The sequence below is a fragment of the Syngnathoides biaculeatus genome, chromosome 8 (genome assembly GCF_019802595.1).
Source record: "Syngnathoides biaculeatus isolate LvHL_M chromosome 8, ASM1980259v1, whole genome shotgun sequence".
NCBI lineage: Eukaryota > Metazoa > Chordata > Actinopteri > Syngnathiformes > Syngnathidae > Syngnathoides > Syngnathoides biaculeatus.
In genome coordinates, this window is record NC_084647.1 from 22,129,666 (window position 1) to 22,155,543 (window position 25,878).

At 42.2% G+C, this 25,878-nt stretch overlaps 1 protein-coding gene across 3 annotated transcripts in view; it reads right to left on the reverse strand.

Moving 5' to 3' along the window:
• The window catches only part of igsf9ba (immunoglobulin superfamily, member 9Ba), a 78,641-nt gene that overhangs the window by 13,145 nt on the left and 39,618 nt on the right, over positions 1 to 25,878 (reverse strand). Inside the window, exons 4-19 of one of the 3 annotated variants that reach the window (XM_061827638.1) lie at positions 24,346 to 24,497; positions 20,943 to 21,060; positions 16,537 to 16,678; positions 15,893 to 16,038; positions 13,543 to 13,826; positions 13,345 to 13,464; positions 12,201 to 12,351; positions 11,196 to 11,319; positions 10,517 to 10,692; positions 9,056 to 9,282; positions 8,863 to 8,947; positions 7,743 to 7,904; positions 7,614 to 7,659; positions 5,612 to 5,698; positions 2,170 to 3,783; positions 758 to 800 (exon numbers count right to left, since the gene is read on the reverse strand). In XM_061827638.1, coding sequence (XP_061683622.1) covers positions 758 to 800; positions 2,170 to 3,783; positions 5,612 to 5,698; positions 7,614 to 7,659; positions 7,743 to 7,904; positions 8,863 to 8,947; positions 9,056 to 9,282; positions 10,517 to 10,692; positions 11,196 to 11,319; positions 12,201 to 12,351; positions 13,345 to 13,464; positions 13,543 to 13,826; positions 15,893 to 16,038; positions 16,537 to 16,678; positions 20,943 to 21,060; positions 24,346 to 24,497 — 3,677 coding nt within the window. Of the gene's footprint in view, positions 1 to 757; positions 801 to 2,165; positions 3,784 to 5,611; positions 5,699 to 7,613; positions 7,660 to 7,742; positions 7,905 to 8,862; positions 8,948 to 9,055; positions 9,283 to 10,516; positions 10,693 to 11,195; positions 11,320 to 12,200; positions 12,352 to 13,344; positions 13,465 to 13,542; positions 13,827 to 15,892; positions 16,039 to 16,536; positions 16,679 to 20,942; positions 21,061 to 24,345; positions 24,498 to 25,878 lie in introns of those variants that run through there. The other 2 variants (XM_061827637.1, XM_061827639.1) reach the window with 2 other exon arrangements.

Sequence of the window (25,878 nt, forward strand, 5' to 3'; positions counted from 1 at the left end):
TTTTAGAGATGGCATCCGTTGCTTGCTGCTGTGGAGAGAGAGAGAGAGCCAAAGGCATTAGTGGAGAGAGAGAGGGGGGGGACAAATTGGAAGAGGGGGGTGCTGGCTTCAAACGCAGCACGTTTTCCATAGACATGAACACGGTACAGCACACGTTGATCGACAAGAACACTGCGGCACAAGAGGCTTCACCATGCCGACGGGAGGAGATGGCAGGAAGAGTAAAATGGCAGTTAAGAACGACGGGTCACATGACGAGAAAAGAGGAGGATGGCCATTAAAAAACAGTCACATGGCGGAAGAAAAAAAACAACGCAAAGCACAAATGTGACAGAGAAGTCAGGTTTTTCTTGTTATTTGTTTGGTCGTATAGAGAGAAGTTTAGAGAATGCATGCATGGCATTTTGCACATGAAACAAATCTTTAAAGGGGAATACTCCTTTCTATCGTTCAAGTGCGTCCTCTATTGATTCAAGGCTGTTTGGTTTTATTTAGGCGCAGGTAAACATGTCAAGCAAAGACACTCGCAAGCCTTAATGGGCGCAGCTTGTGCCATAGCAGGCTGACAGTGCCTTAGTGCTACCATTGACAAATGTGCCTTGCGGCCGTGATGATTGCAGTAGTATTACCATCAATGCCGCTCACTTGAATCCAGCACAGAGGCACCACCCAAAGCGATTCCCCTTTAAAGGAGAGAGTGATTCGAGCCCTCCACCTGCTGACCCCCTCCCCTCTCAAACATGGGTCCGACCCTTACCTATTGCGGCGTGGGGGACCGGGTCACAACGCTGCCAAGATAGCTGAGATCAATCAAAGACAAATCAGGTAAGACCCTTTGCCCACTAGTAAACAGCAGTTTACCACTAGACCGCTACCACTTCCCCCCCTGGGGACCGCAGACGTGCGCCGGCCGGTCCCCGGCTTGACGGTTGACGTGTGGGGCCACTAAGAACACGGGGCATAGGCTATACATTTATGATTTCATAGTTGTGTGGAGGATTACTGATCTGTTACATGTTCTCTACAACCTTCAAAGAAGTCGTCATTTTCATAGGTGCACCTCAGGGGACCATTATTTTATAACAAATGTAAAAGTTAAAGCAAAACAAAAAATGCTATTAATAACTGCAGGGGCTTCTCAGTTTATGACGGTCCAGGCTATGAACGTTTGCACTGCAGCGTAAGAATAAGTGATTGCACGCCGCAAGAAAGCAAGCTCAGTTACCCACATATTTATAATTTATTGTTTTAGTTTAATAACCTATAGTGCTTTCAAATAATTATTTACATATTTATATATAATAGAATTACAGTATATATTTACTACAACGTTACCGCAAGTTCATTGTAGTCTATGGGGCATTTTGACAGAACTGGCATTGTAACACGACCAAGGGCCATTCTGTACATATGACAATCAACTATAGACATATAACCAAATCCGAAAATATACAATATGTAGCGCAATATCTGTACGTTTACAAAATGAGTCCATGTTTGAAATTATAATATTGATATTTTTAACACTTTACATACATTATTAACAGCGGAACCGATGAGGACAAAAACGAACCAAAATCCTGATGTTGGCTTACACCTTGTCTATCAAGTTATGACTTTTAGCATTTTATTGTTTTTACATTTTCCTATTGAGCGTGGCTAATTTCTTCTTGAATGTTTAACTAGTGTAAATGGTAGGACTGTTAAGAATAATAAAAAGTTAAATACCTGGATTAAAAAATGTTGTATAATCCTGACAGACTGTGGATTTTTACTTCCATTATTTCAAACAAGAACATATTTATGCTTGATGTTACTATTCGAAAAACCTTTGGCTATGGGTAATCGCTTTAAAATTCCTGAGCTGAACGTTTTATCCCCAAAAATATCAGGCGTTTCAATTGTTTATAATCTGTAAATGAATCACTGTCTATTTTATGGATCAATATTCTCCAATATATCCACTGTTAAAAGTACATTGTTGATTTACATAGACTTGTCACATGACAAACGAAGATACATATCTGTGTGCGCAATGCAATTACATGCTTTCTGCATATTAAGGAACAATATGCGTCCTAATTACATCTAAATGATGCCGTTTAAGGCATATTTACTTGGAAAACAGCAGACAGGGAGAGACTATTCTTTTGTGGAATGATCACCTACCCTGAGGCTGATCTCTGGAGCTGGGAGGGCTCTGAGGGTAGCATCTCCTCCTCTGTCCTTCTCTGGGACGGCCTTTGACCGAAAACATCCCTGCCCTCCGGCGGGGGAGAGGGGGACTGCGAAGGGTAACTGGCTGCCGTGGAGGCGTAGGACATGTGTGCGGCAGGGTAACCGTGGCCGGACTGCTTGCCGGCCTGACTCAGAGTGGGGGAGGTGGTCAGGGAGGACCTCCTGGAGAAGCTGGCCGAGGGCTGCAGGGTGAGCTCTGGCATCTCCAGAGACCTAGAGGTGCGGAGGATGCCGGGACGCGGAGGTGGACGCACGAGAATATCTGGAGAGCCCGGCTGGGTGCTAAGGGGGCTTTGGGAGAGAGGGGACAGGCGGGACGGTTGGAGTACTAACGGGGGCAGGCTGGGGTCTGCTCGCCGCCCCGCTCTCGGGCTGAGCCAGGACTGGGGACTACTACTTGGGGCTGTGCTTGGGCTCCCTGCACGGGCTGCCGGGTCAGGGTAAGGCAACACTGGTACGCCCACTCCGTGGGCCGTGTGTCTGAGCTGGCCGAGACTTTGGGCCTGTTGCATAGCTAAACGCCTAACCGGAGGCCTGTCTCTGCTTGGGGGAGCCACAGGCACCTCCAGCTGCAGGAGTCTCGGGCTTGTCGGATCCGTTAGGGGAGGGAGGTGGAGGCGACCGGGCGGGAGGGAGTGAGAGGGGTACGAGGGTGGGTCGGACATGTCCGGAGGATGATGTAAAGGATGGTGAGGTGGGAACATGAAGCGGGGACCCTCCAGACCCAGGAAGGGTAACGCATGAGGCTGCCAGCTATCAGGTGAGCGAGGCGGAGGGCTGTGAGTGTGAGACAGAGAATGACCGGAGGCAGTGTACTGATGGTGCTCCATCTCTCCGCTCTCCTCAGGAATGGAGGGGTAGCCAAAGGGCCCCTCAGCGGTGCCCGGTGGGGAGGACAGAGCGGAGCTATGCGGGCTGATGTCAGGCATGTAGAATGGTGGTGGAATCCCTGATTCAACGCGGCTGCCTAGATACCCATAGAAGGGGCCTTGGGGGAAGCCCCTGTAGCGGGCGGATGGTGCCTGCCCTGAGGCATGAAGTGCGCTGCCCTCTGCAAAGCTCATACCTTCCATGGCCCTGTGCAGGTGGGGGCTGTAGGTGGGGGGCTGCGTGGACTCCAGGCTGGAGGATGTCGGGGAGATCTGGGGTCGTAGCGTGGGCATGATGGGCGGAAGAGGCCCGGGGTCGAAATCGTTCTCCTCGTCGGACTGTCGGAACTCGGGGTACAGATCGGACTCCTCAGCGAAAGGGAAGCCCTGGATGCGGCGATGTGGCGGGCTGGTTTCCATGACAAAGCGGCCATCTGGGCCACGGGATATCAGCTCAATGGGCGTGGTGACTTCAGCTTCGTGCTTGGACACGCTGTACTTCTTGCTGGCTATGGCACGCTTGGTTTTCTTGTAGAAGGAGAGCTCCTTGTCCTTGTCCCGCTGGGGGCTGGGTAGCTTCCTGACGTACAACCCGGGACCATGGGAGCCCTCAGAAGAAATGGAGCGTGGCCGAGATGGTGGGGAGCTCTCCGGGCTTATTTTCCCTGATGACAACCTGAAATAGACGGGGGTTCCTTAAAAATGGGAGAAAATTTGTGGAAAGTAGCGTACAAAAACAATAATAATAGGGAAAAATTTGAACCCGTTTCCTCTCTTGTGGTTAAAGTCAGTTAAGCCCTGATTCTTGGATGTCTCTGATTATCCTGAGTGGCTATGCCGTGGTATGAGGTATGTTAAGATTAAGTCCCCTATCTGCTTGGAAAATGGTCTGGACCATCAATTGTAAATGGAAAACGTTCAATATCTATGATGGAAAATCCTTACATGTCCTGTCAACACTGAAGTGGGTCAGGCAACAGGCAATTTCTTGAAAAGAAATGATAGCCAAGTAAGAAGGGACCTAAAGCGGGGTGCACACACCAATAAAAGTACTGAATTTAAGCATTTTGCCTCCCTTCCCATCAAAGTCAGCAAATGCCAGATTCTCAGATTTCTCTAAAAAATTAACCTGAAGCAATGTTAGCGTCCCAAGGTGTTGAGTTTGTCTGGACCGACAATCGTAAATGTTAAACAGCTCTAAAATTTGAGATCACAAATCAGTTTGTGCGCAACACAGTGTTGGGTCGAGCCAATGACTGCGTGATTGTGACGCTGAAGCTCATCCTGTTGCCAGACACAAATAGAGCAGCAACAGGTTGGTCTCACAAGTCATTCACCACAACAAAAATGACAAAAGAAGAGTTTGCCATCTCAAAGTACTTACCAGACAAGATAAATGTTACCATAGCTTCTATTATTTGTTTTGCTAACCTACTCTATTCTATCTGGATGTTTGGTAGCACCATGGTGCCTCAAACAGAACAGTTTTGATGCAGCCGACGTCTGGTTTAGTGGGGGGGCTATTGATTGTCTGTGGTTAAGTGTGTGGTGTGCTGTTAATTATTGCCACTACACAACACACGATAGTCCTTTGGTCCTGCCTGTTTTCATCCGGGCTATTTCCTTCCCAAGGCATTATTGGATATTGGTTGACTCTCCTCTCATCCGAATTGCTTTAGATCATGAATGTAGGTGAGATAGGACATCTCTAGCACGAGTGGTGGTGTGAAGAGCAAATGAATCCCTAAGTCAGAGGTACACCCCAACCGCAAATGATAGCACTCTTCTGCAATCCGAAACAACTGTTCAGATGCACTAGAGGGAAGCAAACCACTAAGAGTAGTAGGCATACAGATGCCGAGTTTTTCCCTCATTGTGTGGGGGCTTTCTCATTTAAAGGGTAGGTAAAGATGTTAAAATTTGGTATACTTTGAAATTTACATCAAGGCGTGGTATGGCAGACAGAACACAGTCTGACTGCTGTATTCAGAGTGAATGGTATACATGACATTTGATTGGTTTGGAAACAGGAATATTCTACTCATACCTAACCCTTATGCAACTGGATGAAATGCAATTCGGATTGGCCTGTCCCTTTCGATTGTGGTGTTCATATGAAGCATCTTCTTTTGATTTGGGCTTCTGACCTGATTCTAATTGGAATACAATACAATACGGGTAAACCAGCCTAATATGTCTTTTGCCAGCAACTATGATCATGTTTTTTTTTTTTAAAGAAGAGCAACAATTAATGATTATAAAGAACAGCTTGAGCAAATTGGACAGAACAGTATCTAACAAACAACACACGGATGGTACACCAACAAAACAAACACTTCTAACCAGGCCAGGAGCAGCATAACTACCTCAAGCTTACTTTACATGCATCTTAAAACTGTCTCCACATGCAAAACCACCATTAAAAAAAAAAAAAAAAAAAAAAAAAAAAGGTCATGTCTGTATGAAAGCATGCATGCCAGGCCAGTGCAGTGCAGCACACTCACAGGGGGCTGGCGGGCGGGGGCAAGAAAGTGCTCCTGGCAGGCTCGTCCCAGCAGGGCTCTACCCCTGGCAAGGGGGTGAGAGGAGGCCTGCGGTGGGAGACAAACAACACGGGCCTGGTTCATCTTTTACTGTATCGGAAGGGTAGAGGAGGCCTGCTTGCATTCTAATACTTAGAGAATGTCACAAATGAGCTTGTTTCTCTCTCACTGCAGTGTATTCATATGGCTATTTTTTTTTTTTTAACACACAGACAGATGATTACACACACGCAGACACACACACTTTACATCAAATGTGCTGTTTAACAACTAAACGTCTTCAACACTAAGAGTCATGCAGAGGACGGACAGTGAGGTTAAAAAGCACACATGGATAAAGAAAATCAATACACGCACACACACACACACACAGACACACGCAAACATACACACACGCATATACAAACATTGCTGCTCGGCCACTCGGGCTAATGTGCTTCAAATGCTGACACGGCTGCTTTGAGTTCCTAATCTGCCCGTGATCTTCACTTGCTCACCTCTGTGCATGTTCTTTTGCACTTCCTAAATACATCAGCTAGTATTTTATTTTAGATAGAAATATACAGTACAATAGTGTTTTTCCATTATTTTTAATACGCTAAACCATAGTAGACGCTACAGTTAGTAACTGTGTGAATGCAGTGTCAAGTCGGTGCCATTTTCCACTGCGGCACAGTGCAAACCTACGAGAGCGGCTCCCGACTGAATGCATCAGTCGTGGTGAGAGGCACTAACAAATAATAATGGAGCAGAATGAGGGTCTCGTGTATTTACTTCTCGACCTGTGGCTCTCAATTAGGACACACATTTCATCCGAGAAGAGATGGAGGGCACTGCTGTAGCAAAGTGGAGACTGTGGAATGCACTACGGGAGTCTTCAGAGCAAAAGCACAAACATTAGCTTTTTGTCATTTCTGTGTGTGTATCCTCAAATGTTACAATGGCAAATTAGACAACTCAACAGACAAAAACAATGGAGGAGTTTCTTATATTTATTTTGAATTTTCTCCAAAAGGCAACTACAGACAAGAAGATTGACTGCCGATAGCAAAGTGGGTACTCTGGAGTTAGCAGATAAGAGGAAGAAAAATTGAGCATTTTGCCATTTCTATGTGGCTTTGCTCAAATGTTACATTCACAAATAAGCAACCAGCAAGTGTTTAGGTTAGTAACCATATACCGAGAAAAAAATAAGTATTTGAACACGCTGCTATATTGCAAGTTCAACTGCTTAGAAATCATGGAGGGGTCTGAAATTTTCATCATAGGTGCATGTCCACTGAGGGAGAGAGAGTATCACACAAATAAATTGTTTAAAAAATATACATTGTGATTTCTGGATTTTTCTTTTTAGATTATCTCTCTCACAGTGGACATGCACCCACGATGAAACTTGCAGACTCCTCCATGATTTCTAAGTGCGAGAACTTGCAATATAGCAGGGTGTTCAAATACTTATTTTCTTCACTGTAGCATCTGCTTGGTATGCTTAAAACCCTGGAAGATTAGGTACTACAAATAGTACCTTACAATACCAGCCTCAGTCGCAAGTAGCCCTGTGTGGAGTATGAGAGAAAAACTGTGACATTTTTTTATTAAAAAGAAGACCGAGGGCAGGAATAAAAAAGCATGCTGCCGAAAAGAGGACATTGCCAGATTCTCAGATGTCTCAAAAAAATTAACCTGAAGCAATGTTAGTGTCCTATGGTGTTGAGTTTGTCTGGGCCGACAATTGTAAATGTTAAACAGCTCTAATGTTTGAGTTCATAATACCAGATACTAGTGGAAAACAGCAATAGTGAGTAAAATGAGTTCAGCTGAGGAGAAAAAAGGGGCAGAACTGTCCATTATTTATTTGCATGGTATCTGGATATTGCTGTCCTACGCTCTGATGTGTGGAGAAAATCTGGTGCAAATGAAGATGCATAACTGCTGGTGTCAGCGTGTCTTTGGCTGCACTTACGGGGATTCCACGCTCTTCCTGAAGTGTGTCACGGACAAGGGAGGATCTGAAGAGCAAAAAAAATACATTTACAGTTAACATTTTGTGTCATGAGACACCAAGAGTGAGAGCAGATGGTGGTGGACCGACCAGGTTTGCGCTTGAGCTTGCGCCGGTGCTGCTTGTTGACGAAGCACGCCGCCAGAGTGCTGAAGAGCACGGCCGCCGCCAGGAAACAGATAGTTGCCACCACGCCCGCCACCACAGGCCGAGCCAGCCCCTCGTCAGCCACCTCTGCTGGCGGGAAGGGGTCTGATGGCCAGAATGGAAAGTTTAGAAAGTACATCATGTTCAATAAATTACAATAAAACGCAGCCCATTCGCAAAACACCAAATGTTGAGTAGCTGAGGTGAATTTTCCCCCTTCAGACATCTTCACAATATGTCAAACGGCAAAGGGAAAACGGAATGTGGCCTGAAGCATAACAATGAAATCCCACATTGCTGAACTTGAGCAAAAAATACAGTGGCTGTGAAGGGTTAAAAATGCTCTACATTGGAGCAGTCTAGTGGTTTGGTTATTCAACAAAAGACTGATTTTTCTGCTGAGGCCAAAGCAATATTCCTTTCACGCCATCTTGTGACATCTTGGTAACAAGGAACTATGTTAAAGTGACTTGAGAGCTTCATTTAATATCAGATAAGATAATCTTTTCATGATCTTCAGAAGGAAAATGACGGTGTTACAGCAGCACACAATAGAGTGTGCAAAAAAATACAAATAATAAATACAAGTATTATATGACTTTTTTGAAACATTAAGCAGGATTAAGCAGCCACAGATAAACGTTTTCGAAAGCATGAAGATATATAAGTGTGTGTGTGTGTGTGATATATTGTATAGTTAGGATAAGTGGGATATAAAATTAATCATTGGATAAATTTTATATAAATAAAAAAAATAAAATGATAAAAGTAGTGCTTTGTTGCCATCTTGTGGCATCCATTGGTTAATTGCTTAGATGTTCAAATGTCCCTAACCACACACCCCGCCACATGCATCTGTTGTGGACGAGCACAAACAAATAAATACGGTGGCTGCAAAGGGTCAAAAGAGTCCCAATGTGCCTAGTTTGTGGATTTAGGGGGAAAACATACTGTCTCAGGTTCCAGCAATCCACGTGAGGCCACTTGTTGGTTATTATCCAACAGGAAGCTGAGACATAAAATGGGTTTGATAAATCCTGTTTTTAACAAGTTTTGTACCAACCCGTGCTGGACACGCCCACTACATTGCTGCTCTCGCTGATCAGGTCTTCCATGACTGCCATCACTCGAAACTCATACCATGACTCCTGGTGTCAGGAAGGCACAATAAACACTTTGTCTTAATTTTCTCATTACCCCCGCAAGCCAAAAAAAAAAAACAACAACAACAAAAAACAAAAAACACAGTGTTTCACCTGAACCAGTTCTCTGGCAACAAATTCGGTCTCGGTGGACGGGATCAAGTCGTCCAGCGTCTCCCATCGTTCCCCGAGCCGGAACTCCAGGATGTAGCGGCTGATGGGGGAGGAGTGGTTGCCCGGGGGGAGCCAGGTGAGGAGGACACCGTGCTGTGTGCGGTTGGCGGTGAGGCACCGTGGTGGGGTAAGAAGCACCAGTGGTTCTGGGGTACCCAGGGGAGAGCCTGGGGAGGAAAGTCAGACGGGACTCTGGATTGGAAGCATGACTTGCGAGTAGTATTGCAAAATCCAGGGAACCTTTAACGGTGGAAAGTTTTTCCAGAAAGTTAAAGCGATTTACACGAATAACAAAAAAATATACAGTACATTCCTCCATCATGTGCACAGATGAGTCCTAGAATCCAGATTTTTTTTGGTCTATTTTTGAATGCGTTGAGTAAATTGGGTTTAAAATGTGACAGAGTGCTATTTGCAAATGAATCTGTTGAAATGAAATTCTTTATAATTGGACTATTTTGCATGGATGTGTGCTAATGACAAAATAAAGTCTTCATGACATGATACCTTTGCAAATTTCATTTGGCCTAATTTCCCAAGGAAATTTCAAAAAACGTAGCAGAAATTTACTGCAAATTTTCCACCCCTTTGTGTATTTCACACTACTCGTAAGCATGAAGTGCTCACTACGTTCTTTAATCCGGCCAACCAACCTTTTATATTATGAAGACACCTGTAAAATTTGTTGGAATAATGGAGTAATTTTAAACTAGTTTAATTAAATGTATTCATTTTGATCAATTATTCCTAAATGGATTTGCGTGTATCCATCCATTTTCCATCCTGCTTATCCTCACTACGGTTGCAGGTGTGCTGGAGCCTATCCCAGATATCTTCAGGTAAGAGGCGGGGTACACCATGAAATGGTTGGCAGCCAATTAGAGTGTCCAATTAATGTTGCATGTTTTTATGGGAAATGGGAGGAAACTGGAGTATGCGGAGAAAAGCCACACAGGCACGGGGAGAACATGCAATCTCCACAGAGGCGGCGCAGGGATTTAAACACTGGTTCTCAGAATTGTGAGGCTGACGCTCTAACCAGTCATTCCACTGTTCCGCTTGATGCAAATATAAAACGTAAAATCATGTATTGGTTTTATTGATTTTTGGGACAAGTTCACTTCGCCAGGATCTGCATGAATAGAGAAAAAGGGACCTGTGTGCATGTACTCATGGTTACAATTAACCCTGTTTATATATTAGCACCTGTAAGCGGTGTGTTGCTTTTAATAGTCTCTGTAATTATTGTGAGTCTCCTGTAACTGCAATATGTCGTATTGAAACCACACTAGAGGGCAGTATATACTGTATTAAATGGAGCCTTGAAAAAAAAAAAATACATAAAGTCTGTTATGCCAACCAACATTGAGAGTGTTGGTGGCCACTGAAGCCTAAACCCACCTGCAGTGTTGACTGTCACAACTTCACTGAATGGGCCTGTGCCCAGCTTGTTCTGTGCCAGCACACTGAACTGGTACTCTGTCCCAGGCTCCAGCCCTGGCACCAGCAACCACGTCTGAGCACCAGAAACTGGCATCGAATGCCAGTCGTGAGGACCGAAGTCCACTCTCTTTGACCTGCGCACAGAGTCAGTCACACTCTGAATGTAGGTGGGATTCATAAGATTTGAAATCATATGGGTTATGGCTTTTGTTTGTTATAGCATGCATTGTTCTGCCGCATTTTTTTTTTTCTGGCGTCACGGTTAAAAGTTGGATTGTGTGCACAAGTGACCTACTTACGCTGATCCACAAGGGAAATAAGGTCACTAACAAAGGGGAAAAAACATCATATTCACCTGATTATCACTTCCTTTTCTTACAGCACTTTATTGAAAACATAACCTAAAGTTGTTTTTGTGTGACATTCTTTTATTGTCATGATCATATTTTGAGCATCATGTTTGGCAGTATAAAGTATTGAATGTTGTAGGTTGCAGTCTTACAGAGCAGCACGTAAACGTTCCACCACTCTCAACTAAATCTGCAGTTGAAAATATGAATACATATCCTGGGCCAGTATTTGCAACAATGCAGCATTTCCACACACAATATTCCAGAAGTAGATGAAGAGCACTCACACTGGACCATACCACACGGAAAAAGTCTGCTCGAAGCCGCCGTCGTAGCCCACTTCCCAGGACACATTAGCGGAGGTGGTCGAGGGCACAACATGGATGTTGCCGGGAGCGTGTGGGCTGGTGCCTGAGTGGTTTGCACACAAACACAAACACACACACACACACACACACGGAACTCATTAGATGCTTCAATTTTGTTTTTTCGTTGTCAATAAGTGTGAATATTATAGCACAGTGATTCTCAGTGTGGTGCGACAGTACGAGTACCACTTGAGGTATGTGGGCTCTACCTCTTGGTACACAAAAGAATCACTGTATGAAATACAAATATTTCCAGATTTAAATCATAAAATACTATGCAACATGACAATGAAGCTTGAAGCTATGAACCAGTTTCTACTTTTTTTTTTGGTGGTAATTTCAGTAGAGTACATTTTTTTTTACTTTTACAGTACATTCTTTTCAGTAAAATTCTGTCGTATTTAACTTTTAAGTTCAATGCACTTTCATTTAATCCAGGTGCAGTTGTTTTATTTGAACTTATGTGCAATACATTTTTAATTAATTCATTTAGAGTAAAAAGGTTCTTTTTTCATATATTTTTGATTTTTTTTTTACCTCCAAACATTTTTTCTTAATTTATGTTGAAGGGCACTTCAGTTGATTTAGCTTTAAACGGCTTTGAATCTTCTATGTAACGTGTGAGGCCTATGAATTTACACTTTGCAGTCGCGACATCTTTGCTCCACTCGCTGGACACACAAAATCAGCAGCGCGCTGGGACCACAGAATGAGCCTTCAAATGAGCCACATAACTCTATTGGAGATAAGGCGAAATGAAATTTTAATGACGCCCATGGCCAAATCTGATAGAGGCGAGGAGATTTTCTATTGCTCGGTGCTTCATAGGACTCGCACAAAAGCACATGGCGGAGAGCAATGACAATGAACTTCAAGACCAGAGCGTGATGAGACGTGTGTGTGTGTGTGTGTGTCTATTGATACCAATGACCAGGATCCTGGTGCTGGCAGTGATGCTCGTGACCACGTTGGTAGCAACGCACTCCCACTCTCCGTGGTCCTCCTTGCTGAGCGACACGAACTGTAAGCTGCCGCTGGGGAGGATGTTGTGCTTGCTCCGGCTCGGCTTCCCGACCTGCGCGCAGATTCGGACTTGTGTTTTTACGTGCATGTGTATGGGAAAAGATAGATAGATCATAACAATGTAGAGTACATAGTATGGATAAAGTTGTGGAATTGTGGACAATTTACAAGAATACAAATGTAAGATTATGAATTTTAAAAAAAATATACAAGAAAAAAAAACAAGAGAGTGAAGTCAAACCATATGCTGAAGAAAGTTTTCATTTTAACGAGAATGCCATTGCAGTGTTACCAGAAAAAAAGTCATATTTTTACAAAGTGGTGAAATCACAAGAATAAATAAGTAGTTGTAGTAGTCAGGAAGAAAAATGAATAACCATTGTCATTTTATGGGGAATAAAATGGAAGAAAAAAATTGAGTTATGAGAAAAAAGTGATATTGTACAAATCAAGTCATAATTTAAAAATAAAAAGTAGCAAAATTAGGAGGAAGCTATAAAAACTGTTAAGATGGGATGTTTATTACGAGAATAAAGTAATATTTTTTAAGGATAATAAAGTTGAAATAATTTGAGAAAAAACATTCAGATTATATATATATATATATATATTATATATATATATATATAGAGAGAGAGAGAGAGAGAGAGAGAGAGAGAGAGTATTGTATCTGTATATATATATATATATATATATATATATATATATATATATAAGAAGAATATAGCAGTAGTTTGCCGTGAGCAAAGTTGTAATTTTACAAAAAGAGCATACATTTTACAAGCAAAAAGTTTAGAACAGAATTAAAATTTTATAAGAATATTTTTTTAACTTGAATAAAATCTAAATCTTAAAAGAAAATGTAAAGAATGTCAAAATTGTATTATAATAAACATTACACAAAGACAAAAAGGTAATCATATGAGATTGAATTCAAAATGCATGAGGACAAAGTTACAATTTACAAATGAAGTATAATAATATGAGAAAAACAGTATTATAAATGAATTAATATTAGGAGAAAATGTTGTGATTTTAGTTTTACCTTTCTCCAAGTGATGCTAGGAATATCGGGGTCTCCAGAAGCAGCACACGGGATGACTAACTCTCTGCCAGCCTCCTGTCGGTACTCCCCCCCAGGCCTCACATTAAAGTAAGGGGGATCCTTCACGTCAACACACAAACACTCACGTCAGTACGGGCCAGAGTGTAGGGTGCGCATGCGTGCGGGACCGCGCCGTACCTTTAGCACCAGAGTGGCAGGGGGGGACATGCCCATGGTACCCAGGGCGTTGTAAGGCACACAGGTGTACGTGCCCAGGGAGTCTTCTGTGGCCTCGGCTACTCGAATACTCCCGTCCGACGTCAGGCTCCAACCGGGGTACTTCTCCACTCTCAGAGGGTAGCCATCTTTCTCCCACTTTACCGACGTCACGGGTGGGTTGGCGTCGGCTGGGCAGCGGATGGTGCCCGGCAGTTTGCGGGGGACATAGATGACTGGGGGCATGTTGATCACCCGGGCCGGGTCTGGACATCAATCCGCAGAGGGGAAAAAAAGGCAGAATAAAAAGTTGACATTTAAGAGTACAGGGTCACAACCTGAGGAGGATAAAAAAAAAAGAAAAAAAAAAAAGGACAGAAAGAGAATACAGTGGCACGTCACAATGCTGGGATGGAAAAAAATCATATTCATTCATTCATAATAAAAGTAAAAAGAGATTAAATAAATAAATACATTTTATAAGAACAAAGTTGAGATTTTACAAGTCACAATAGTATCGGGGGAAACAATTTCAAGAGTATCAAAATTTGTCTGATTTTACAAGAGTAAAGCTGTGATTTTAGGAAAACGGACATTTTACAAGGATAAAGTCACAACGTGAATGAATGAATTCCTAATTTTACACGCACACAAAAGTTGAGACATTATCAGAATAAGGCCACAATATGTAATTTTCAGAGAATTTAATGGTCATTTTGTGAGAAGCAGTAGAGGTAAAACATATGTAATTTGAAAAGAATTAAGATGGACTTTTTAAACAATGACATCATTTTGAGAGGATGCATTCTAAATTTTAATAGAAGAAATGTGACTGGAATCATTTAGTTTCTACTGCAAGCACTAGAAAGCGGATGAGTGGATGGATGGATTAGTTTCCGTGTTTGCATGCATGACAGTTAATTGTTAAAATGAAAAATTCCATATACTTTGGAGATTTGATGCTGTCTGGGACAAAAGATTTTGAAAATAATTGATTGGAATGGAACAGCATCGTGGCGACTGGTTAGCACGTCTAGGTCAAAGTTTTGAGGACTGAGATTTAAATCCTGGCCTCGGCTGCGTGCCGTTTGTCTGTTCTCCTCGTGCCTGTGTGGGTTGTCTCTGGGTACTCCGGTTTCATCCCACATCCCAAAAACATGGGCAGTAGGTTGACTGTAAATTTCCCGCCATGACTGGTGACCAGTTCAGGGTGTACTCTGCCTCTCGCCGGAGTGAGCTGGAATAGGCTCCAGCATGCCCGCGACACTAGTGAGGGTAAGCGGTACAGAAAATGCATGGACAGATGATCTCAACGGGAGATTTTTTTTTTTTTTTTTGGAAAGTCGACCAGATGGAAGTTGGACAGGCGTCACAGAAGGATGCTTTTACTCCCCAGTGTGGTTGTCCGTATTTTGGGCGCTTGTGGCTGAAGAGCCAGCAGTCAGTTCTCCCTCGGCCGTCTATTCTCACATAGCTTAGCACTGTAATCAATGACTGGCGGGAGGCGATCAGGGAGCAAATTAGCTCAGCGCACAACTGCTGACGCAGAAGGTAGCCTGGGAGAGGCCTTCTCTCTCTCTCTCCCTCTCTCTCTCTCATCTCACCACAATGAGGCTATCTTTATCTTTGTTCATGGCAACGAAGAGGAACACATCATGGAAAAAGATGGCTACCTCATTAAATGGAGACTGCTTGTGAAGTGAAGATGGCCAACTCATGAACTGAAGATAGGTAAATTTGGAACGGAATAACGGAACAATATGACATTTAGATACTACATAACGAAATATAGACAGTTGTATCATTAAATAGTATATGGACTGCACTTCTAGGGCAGTTTATCTCCATCATCACAGTGGCCAAAGTGCTTTTTTTTTTTTTTTACAAAGCCTCACATTTACCCATTAACACACACGTTCTCACATCCATGGGTGGCTGCTGCCATGCAAGGTGCTGCTGGACCCACTGGGAAAAAAATTCGGGTTCAGTATCCTGCCTAAGGACATGCATACAGTTGCAGCTGGGATTCCAACCGGCGACCATTCGGTCTATGGACAACACGCTCTACCAGCTGAGCCACGGCAGCCCATTAAATGAAAATAGTCACATCATGCAATAAAGATGTCTAGCTCATAAAATGAAGACGGCTGAATCATGAAATAACAAATACATCATTAGATGAAGATGGCCACTTCATGAAAATACATCATGTGACCTTGAAATTTGACAAGGTGACTTTGTAATAGTGTGAAATAATTGAGCACCCTCCATGCGCTTCACTCCGAGACCCGCCCTCCCCTCCAGCACACACGGTTGCCACGACAACACTCACACTGAACAGTCAGGTAGGCTGACGCCGATGGCGAGATGCCCAGGCTGTTGCTCGGGCTGCATGTGTATTTCCCGGCGTCCTCCGGCTTGACTCGGAAGATGATGAGGGTGCCGTCGATTAGGATGCGCACTCGCAGCTTCAGGTCACTGCAAGGAGGACACGCGTGTTTTTATTTGAGCGTCACACAAAGAGTTGAGCAAGACAAACTTCGGAAAAGTCCTGGACATACAGTAGGCGATGAAACACATTTCCAACTCAGGGATTAAAGTTTATATGTAATTTCATCTAAATGCAAAAAATAGTTGTTGGTATCATTTTTTTAAAATGACTACAAATTCAAAATTAAATACAAAATCAAATAAATTACATATTTTCAACTAAGGGATTACAGATTAAAAATATTGAATTTAAATATTAAAAACCGCAACTGTATTATTTTGAATCAATCCAAAATTACATTTAATTATTCTCTCATAAAAAAAGGGGACATTTAATCTAAATGTAAAAAAATATATAATTTAGTATCATTTCAAAGTTAAATTTTATCTTCAATTTAGATATTATGAATTAAATATATAAATGCTACTGTTTATCAAATAATAATGATAATGTCCTATTTTGACTTAATTGGACTGGCACGTTACTTCTTGAAGTAGACATTATCCTCCTCCCAGAACCAGGTGTACGTCAGGTTTCCAGGATACGCCTCGGCTTGGCAGGTGAACAGTGCATTCTGGGATATGTTGACGGTGATGTTTTCTGGCGGGGAGACAATGAACGGAGGCCCTGAAAGAAAAATGAAAAAAAAAAAAACGGCGGATAATTGCCAGTGTTGTTCACCAATGACATCACGGTGAAACTTCAAATTACATGATACTTCATCAAATCTCTTGAGCTTCAGCTAACCTACAACCTTTTGGCTATTTCATGCCAAGTGAGAGCATTTAATCAGACAAATATGATCAGCCATTGTCTTGGTGAAGCAGCATGTGGCTCATATTGCAAGTTTACAGCGTGTTCCAAGTGAAGATTTTTTTTTGTGATCACAAGTTAGCATTGTTTTGGACTAAATATACAGCATTTTGTGAAGTCTGTTGTTTAATGTTATGCCTGTTTTTTTTTTTGTTTTTTTTTAGCAAGATTAAAAACAAAAAGACATGACCTATTTTAATTCATTCAGTGACCTTGTACCAAGAGATATGATGATGAAACATGAAGAAGACTGTCAAAACCAAACTGGATTAGTTGTAGATTTTCACAGAAAAATAATATATTTCTGTAAATAATACTAAATGCTCTGTTGTATGTCTTGTTGCACAGTTTTTGTTCTAAATGTTTCTAACTACTGCAATAGTGATGCTAGTTCTATTAGCACATCTGTGATGTGGGACATTATGTTATGCGTTAGCAATAAGCTAGGAAACGTTCATTAAAAAAAAAAGGTATGTGGTTTGGTTAAATATACAGGGTGGAGTGTTTTTTAATGTCAATTTAGTTTTGTTTAACTTTATTCCCAATTTTATGTTTAATTTGATAGTAAACTTCCACTTACAGTGACAGCTTGAAGCAAGCATAATCAGCCTCATTTTTAAATAAATTTCAAAATACAGTCACTCCTCGCTGTCTCCCAACTGCACTGAGCAACCTTAAGAAGACAAGAATAAAGATTATCTGCTCATCTCTCAACACTCACTTTCTTAGGACCCACGGTAAGAAAAACCTAACTCCTGAGTCAAATTTTTGCTCACAACACAAAGCAAAATATCCTCATAAATTGCAAAGCTCATAAATTGGGGCACTTGTAAGTCAAGGTACCAATGTAAACTCAATTATAAAAACATTTAATCTACAAACGCTTCCCGCTAACTCCACAAGGTCGTATTTTACAGTGGTTAGCATTACACGTGGATGACAGCTAAGAATGTTAAACCTGTTCCTCTTCTACAAAGGTAACATGCATTATTTCCACTCCAAATCACCAGAGCGATGACACAACGCAGTACGGCAGACGCGGTCGTGGTAGTTGAGCTTGCGCATGCTTCACATTGTAACCTTTTCATCCCCTCGGGTCCTCTCGCTCTTAACGCACTGTAACAAAAAAAAAAAGTTAAAAAGAACAGATGCCATGAAAGGTAAGATGTCTTTTCATGAGCGGGCCCAGATGCAAAAAAAAAAAAGCCTGCCGCTCGCTTTCAGCTTCACACATACGAGTGGACGACTGACAAGCACAATGAGGCATAATCAGTTGAATTGAAAATCGAGGGCGCTAAAGCGCTCAAAATGAACATGCAGAGATTTGACGTCTGGCCTCAGCTACATAACCTACATGCTGAATTCTATTCAACACCAATAAAAATGTGACCTAAGGGTGTACTCCATGACAGTTTAGAGAGGATAATTAGATAACTGTAAGTGGTAGAGTTTAGCTCACCCAAATGTATTTTTGCTTTTTCCAGCTAGCTTACAGTATACTGTATATGATTCACCATCTACAGGTGTCTTGCATTCATCAATACGTGCACTGAATGTGCCATCTAAACCATTTTATGTTCAATATCAGCTAAAATCAATAGGTTTAGCCCAGAGCAGAGAGTTGCTGGTGCATGATTAGCCATTTATTTTTAAGCGTGTTCTAAGTTCGAAACGCTTTCAAATTATATTGCGATTGTAGTTTGAGGTGGTATATTTAGTTTCAACTTGAGACACACTGAAACCAAAACCCCAATTGGTGTCGATACTTTATATTTGTACACATTTGTACTTGTAAAAATGCACTGATATGACAAAGTGCAGTGCAGCACGTTGCATAAGAGAAGTATGAGCTCACAAAGCTGCAACAAAATGCCACGATACAAAGAAATTCATAAACAAATGAGAAATAAAGTAAAATGAAATGGATAGGAAGCCATTTCTAAAGATTTCGAACTCCACTGAACAATGGCAACAGCCGTTATCCACAAAAGGAGAAAACATGCAACAGTCGTTAACAATCCCAGGAGTGTCTGGCCACAAACACCAAGAGCACCCCGACGACTCACAAAGCGACCCAGAACAACACTGAAAGAACTGCAGCCTTCCCTGGCCTCAATTAAGGTCGATAAGGAAGAGACAGGGCAAAAATGTCATATATGGCAAGAGTTCCTGGAGAAAAACTACTGCCAATCAAAAAGAAAAATAGTAGGTTGTCTCTGAAAAAAACTAAACAAACAAGATCAACATCTAAATTATTCCCAAGCCTGAGAATGGGAGAATATTATATGGACTGATGAAACGAATTTGTGGCGTCTTCTTACATTTGCCGTGAATGGAACACGAACATCATAACAACGGTCAAACGTGGTGGTGGTAGTGTGATGGTCTGCGGCTGATTTGCTATTTCAGAACTTGGAGAACTTGCTGTGACCATGAATTCCTCTCTTTAGCAGAAAATCCATCCATTCATTTTCTCACCCGCTTATCTTCATGAAGGTCACGGGAGTCCTGGAACCTATCCCAGCTGTCAACGGGCAGGAAGCGGGGTACACCCTGAACTGGTTGCCAGCCAATCGCAGGGCACATCGAGACAAACAGCGGCACTCACAATCACACCTATGGGCAATTTAGAGTTTTCAATTAATGTTTCATGCTGTTGGGATGTGGGAGGAAACCAGAGTTCCTGGCGAAGGCCCACGCAGGCACAGGGAGAAGATGCAAACTCCACACAGGCGGGTTCTGGATTGAACCTGGGACCTCAGAACAGTGAGACCAATGCTTTACAGCTGATCCATCGTGCCGCCTAAAGCAGAAAATTCTGAAGGGGAATGTTTGGCCAGCAGTTCATGAGCACATGCAGAACCACACTTAGGTTCTCCAGCATGATAATGATCCAAAACACACCAGAATGGCTTAACACCAAATGAAGGGTTATGAGTGGAATAGTCAAACTCAAGACTTGAATCTGGACAAAATGCTTTAGCATGACTTTAAAAAGGCTCTTAAAACGCTCTGGTGTTGCTGAATTCAAACGATTTTGCAAGTAAGAGTGGGCCAAAACATCTCCACACTGATGTGAAAGATTGATTGCCAGTCATAAAAATATTTTTTGACTTCAGTTGCCACTGCTAAGAGTGGCCCAGCAATTACTTTTTTCATATATGGCTAGGTGTTTAAAAAAAAAAATCTGTTTTTCTTTGTTTGAAATTTACATTTGTGACTAATGGTGAAGTGGTAAACTTGCCTGACTTCGATGCAGGCAGCAGAGGTTCCGTTACCACTCAGTGATGCCGTAAATGGGAGTGCAAATAGTTGTCTGTCTCGAATGTGTTCTATGACAGGCGACCAGTTCAGGGTGTACCTGCCCAAAGATAGCTGGGATAGGCTCCAGGACACCCTTGGGAGGATAAGTGGCTCATAAAAAGGATGGATAAAATAAATATTTAACATTTCTCAACTATCATGGAGGGTTCTGGAACATAACCCCAGCAATAAATGAGGGAGTATGTACTATATAGACATTGTTTCGGTGGGAATTGGGCATTAATACCTGCAGCATTAAATTCTGCGTTAAATTGTGTTGAATGTAATTCAAAATCAACAGTTTTCTTGCTGTTACATCAGAAGTTTCAGGACAACCACTTGAGAGCGAACATGACTGGCAGAGCGCAGACAGGCATATCTTGACAGGTGAGACGGATGTACGTGGACTTTAGAGAGAGGGGGAAAAAAAAATCCCATACTTACCTTGTTGTTGTGTTTAGAAAGCATCACTTGCTTGCTTTTTATGTACGTTAACGTCAAGCCTCACGGGAGCTGAGCTCCACGGGAGACCCATCTACAGTATGTCAGCCTATCAGAGGTAATGGAGGGGAAAGTGTAACAGACGGGTCGTCTGAAGAGAAAATTTTAGGTGTGGTGAAGCAGCATGCGGCTCGCTATTCAAGGTTGTTTGTGAATTTCAAGCCAACAGTTGCTATTTATGATAACGACAGGACATCGGGAGACCTTGTAAGCAGCACTATGTACAATTTCCTCCCTCTTTCCGTTCTTTGTCGGTCACTTGGCCTACTCGTACCTTGCACGAGTAGACGGGTGGTGTGCAGCACCTCCCCTTGGTCACTGTAGGCTCTGCACGTGTACGCCCCCCTGTCGTCGCGGGTGATGCCGAGGATGGTTAGGCTTCCATCGTGTACCTGAGAAATACAATGAAGAAAAAAGGAGCTCAAAGATATGAAGGTTGTATGAATATGCATATGGAAGTCATGGTGATAGGCAGCCTGGCATTGCTGAGCATGACATTGATACACAAACTCCTCCCTGGGCGCCAACATGCTCCCCCCTTGCTGCAGTGTGTTAGCTGCGCTCACCGTGATGGGTAAAGTGAACAAAAATGAACAAATTTCAAGTGCATGCATGCAAAATGAATCTTTTTCATCTTCTGAGCTTGCTTGGTGACAACCAATAAAGGGTGAAAGAAAACAAAACAAAACACTAGAACACCTCCCACCACAACCCTTCTTCATAAATTATTCAGTAGGTTGTGAGGTTGTCCATTCAAGTCACACGCAGCTGTAGTCAGTCCATTATGCAGCCGGCGAAGAAAAAGTGCTAACCTTGCGGAACTTGGCCAAGGGACGCTACATATTCTCCTTCTGATGTGCTGTGACCGGCTCCACGGTTGCTAGATCAACTAACATGTCGCGTTCGTTGTACAGTGTGTGTGCAACCGGCTGGGAGTCAGACTGTGAAGCAAACTGCGAAAAACTGTGAAGCAGATTCAGTCTGAAGCTTAGGAAACAATTTAGGACAACTTTATAAAAGAATTAAGAGTCCTCGACAATTTTTCTTATCAATATTAAAGCTGCAGGGGCACGGTGGCTCAGCAGGAAAGCGTTGGCCTCACAGTTCTTCTCCCCGTGCCTGCGTAGGTTTTCTCCGGGCACCCGCGTTTCCTCCCACGTCCCAAAAATATGCAACATTAATTGGAACACTCTAAATTACCCCTCGTTGTGATTGTGGGTGCGACTGTTGTCTGTCTCCATGTGCCCTGCGATTGGCTGGCAACAATTTCAGGGTCTGCCCTGCCTCCTGCCCATTGACAGCTGGGATAGGCTCCAGCACTCCCTGCGACCCTTGTGAGGATCAGCGGCTAAGAAAATGAATGGATGGATGGATGGATGGATACATGATTTCATCCATCTATCAATTTTCTATACTATCAATCCTCATTAGGGTACTAGATGTTTATTTAGGGAGAGGAATTTATTTAGTGAACTATATTGAGGGCCAGACATTTATTTGAAGGAGGTTGTTATTGGGGAAAAGACATTAATTACTTACTCAACCACAGAGAGTACAAAGAATTTATGAATATGTAGAGGAGGCATTATACGGGGAGAGGCATTTATTTACTCACCTGCAGCAAGTACCAGGCATTTATATGAGATGGGCATTATTTGCGGAGAGGTTTTTATCTATTCAGCTGCACAGTGTGCCAAACGCTTGTTTTACAGAGGCCTTATTCGGGAAGATGTGTTGATTTCCGCTGCAGAAAGTCCCAGCCATTTATTGGAGCAGTACCAGCTGCAGAGTACCAGGTGTTTGTTTGATGGGTGTATTACTTGGTGAGAAGTTTTTTTTTTTTTTTTTTTTTTTTTTTTTACTTAGCTCCAGATAGGAGTAGGCATTTATTGAAGAAGGCGTCTACTTAGGGAAGGAGGTATAATTTGGAGGGATGAAATGATCAAATTTTCTATGGGATGCCAGTGGCATAATGGGCAGAAGAGTTCTGGCATCATGCTTGGTTTCCAGTTGAGAGTGACTCAAGCGTGCATTACTCCAATTAATTGTCACATTTTAAAGTATAGTCATTGATGATGGAGTGCTACACTTTCCTAACTTTGGTGTAGGCATCGTGGGTTCAGTTCCCACTTAGCAATGATGTCTATATGTGGCATGTGAGTGACTGGCGAACAGTTCTGGAAGTAGTCTGTGTTTTGCCCAGAGTTAGCTGGCATAGGCTCCAGCCCCCCGCGACCCCAACCAGGATAAGCAGCGTTGAAAATTGATCAAATTTAAGGTAACAAATAATCCTACTGTCAATTTGTAAAGGATTTTAATCACAATGCTGCATATTCCCAGCAGTGTCCCTGAATGCAACAAATCCGTTCCTCACATCAAGCTACAAAACATTTAGAGGATAGTTACTAGCTCACCTACAAACAGCATGTGGGCTGCTTAGTGGAATATTTTCATTACATGGACACTTTTCCAAGTGTACATAAATAAAGCAATAAAGTTAACTAAAGAGAGCACCATGACAATTAGCCCCACTCGCCCCTCCTCTCCAGCCTCTGTCTGACACATTCCAGCATTTCTCTGGCGAGTCTCCGTGGAAGCGAGCATGTGGGTGAGCAAACACACCAGCACGCAGACACACACATTTACTTGGACAAGCTTTTTAGCACACATTTCCCAAGGAAGAAAACATGTGGACAGCTGATAAGCCCTCCACTCAGTTCTGTATGTTTTTTAAAAATGATTTCAAGTGAAATATTCAAATGAGGACTAGTGTAATATGGATGACAGCAATTATTAATGAATCAGAATATTGTCCAATTGTTTAGTGAAGGCCACTGGTGGAGTGAAAGCACACAGCAACATACATAGCTATAGATCTGTTTTAGACTTCTTTGAATGTACTAACCCCCACCCCCCTAAAAAAATAGTTCATGACAAACATTAAAACTATAGCATAAAAAATAATTTAAAACTTGTAAAATAAATAAAAAATAAACAATTCTAAAATCTGAAGGTCAAATAAAATTGCTACCTTACACTAAATTAAAAAAAATCCAATCCACAAAAACTCATGAAAAATATAAAATTGTTAAAAAACAATCAAAATAGTTAATAAAATGCAAGATGACAAAAAAGTAAACATGAAAATAAAAATACACAAAAACAGCAAAAAATAAAATGAAATTAAATGAGGGAAAAAATAAAATACACATATTTCAACTGAAAATATAAAAAATAATTACTTAATGTAAATTCTAATTAAATTTAAAAAAATAAAATTACAAAAACTCAATACAAAATAAAAGTAAAAGCAGAAAAGAATATAGGAACTAAATATTATAAGATCCTAATAAAGTCTGTTTGTAGTTATACACCAAACTATATCTTCAATTAAAAAACACTCCCAATGGTCCATTGTTATGAATAAAACATGACTCACTGCTGAATGTTTTATAGATTTTCCTTGAGAACAACTCAATTTTGAGATTCCTTCAGATTGATGTGCAATATTTGACATGACAACAAAATGATGAACTGATATTAGCCGGCATGAGCTATTTGAAAACACTTATGGGGCAGATGGGCGCCATCTGTGGGGAGGAAAAAATATAGGCTTCTGTATTAGTGCAGGCTCATAAATCTGAACCGAAACCAGGATTTTGTTTTTTTTTTCTTACAGAATATTTAGCATTGGTGGCCAGCTCCTCTCCCTCCCTCAGCCAGCTGATGACAGGTTTGGGGTTTCCCTGGGCAGAACAGCTGAGTAGGATGCTGCCCCCTTCCTTCGCCTCCACATATTGTGGTGGTGTCGATGTAAATGTTGGCGGAGCTGTTGGGAGATGAAAAAGTAGACAAATGTTACTCACCTGTATTCAAAAAACAAAAAAACATTTGGGTTAAATTCTGACAAATGTATTTACTGTCAAGATTTGTTAAATCCAAGCACATACAGTTTATGCACGAGGTATTTATTTGAAGGTGGTGTTTAATTGGAGAGATGCTTTTATTTGACTCAACTGCAGATGATTTGGTAATGATATCCGGCTTCTGGGTGATATTTCCTGCAGTTAAGTTTGTGAACCAGAGTGTCTATATGAATTTCAATAACAAGTGACCTGTTTTTTGAGCCCAAAAGGAAAACATTGAGCGTTTATTTTTCTTAACTGACTGATGTAATTGGGAAACAGTGTCTATGGCTAACCACTGTTTTAGGAAAATGATTAGTGCCAGACGTTTATTCGTATCAAGGGGTCTATTTGCAATGCGCTTACTTTCTCAACTGGATACTGTATTAGCCATTTATTTAAAGGTACCATCTTAACTCACACTCCATTTTTCCCTTACTCATGAATAAGACTCAGAGATACTTGAACTCCCCCACTTGGGGCAGGATCTCATCCTCGACCCAGAGATGACGCAACAACCCTTCCTGAGAGAATCGCTCGTGTCTTCCAACAGGTTCAGGGCTTGCTCCCACGACAGGCAACAATCACCTTACGGCCACAGCTCCGATCGGCTGCCTCAACAATGGCGGCACGGAACCTGGTCCACTTGGACTCAATGTCCCCCGCCTCCCGTGGAGTACTGCCAGAGGTGGGAGTGAAAACTAACTCTAACAGGGGACTCTATCAGACGTTCCCAGCAGATCCTCCAAATATGTTTGGCTTTGTCCACTCACACTGGCATCTCACCCCACTACTGTACACCCCAAAACATGGCTGGTAGGTTAACTGAAGACACCTCTTGCTTGAAGTCAGCTAAAATAGCTGCTATCACACCTGTGCCGCTAGACAGGATAAGTAGAAAATGGATGGAAAATAGTTATAATAAAAGGGGTTATATTGTGCTTTTCATGATACTCAAAGCTGCTTTAGAACTGCACACATCATTTGTCCTGGAGGTGGTGAGCTTCTTGTGTAGCTACCACTGCCTTGGGGGAGTCTGACAGAAGCATGGCTGCCATTCTTCACCTACGGCCCCGACGACCACCAGCAAACATCTCACCACATGCATTTATGGGCAATGTGTGTTAAGTGTCTACAAACTACCACTATTTGGGAATAGGAATTTATCTACTCAGCAGAAGACAGTACCAGGTGTCTCGTTGAAGGGGGCCCCTTTTCCAATAGTATGTCGAGCTGTGCCCGAGATGTTAAGATTCTCCCCTGCCACTGGCAGAAGAATTTGGGCCCAAAAAAAAAAAAAAAAAT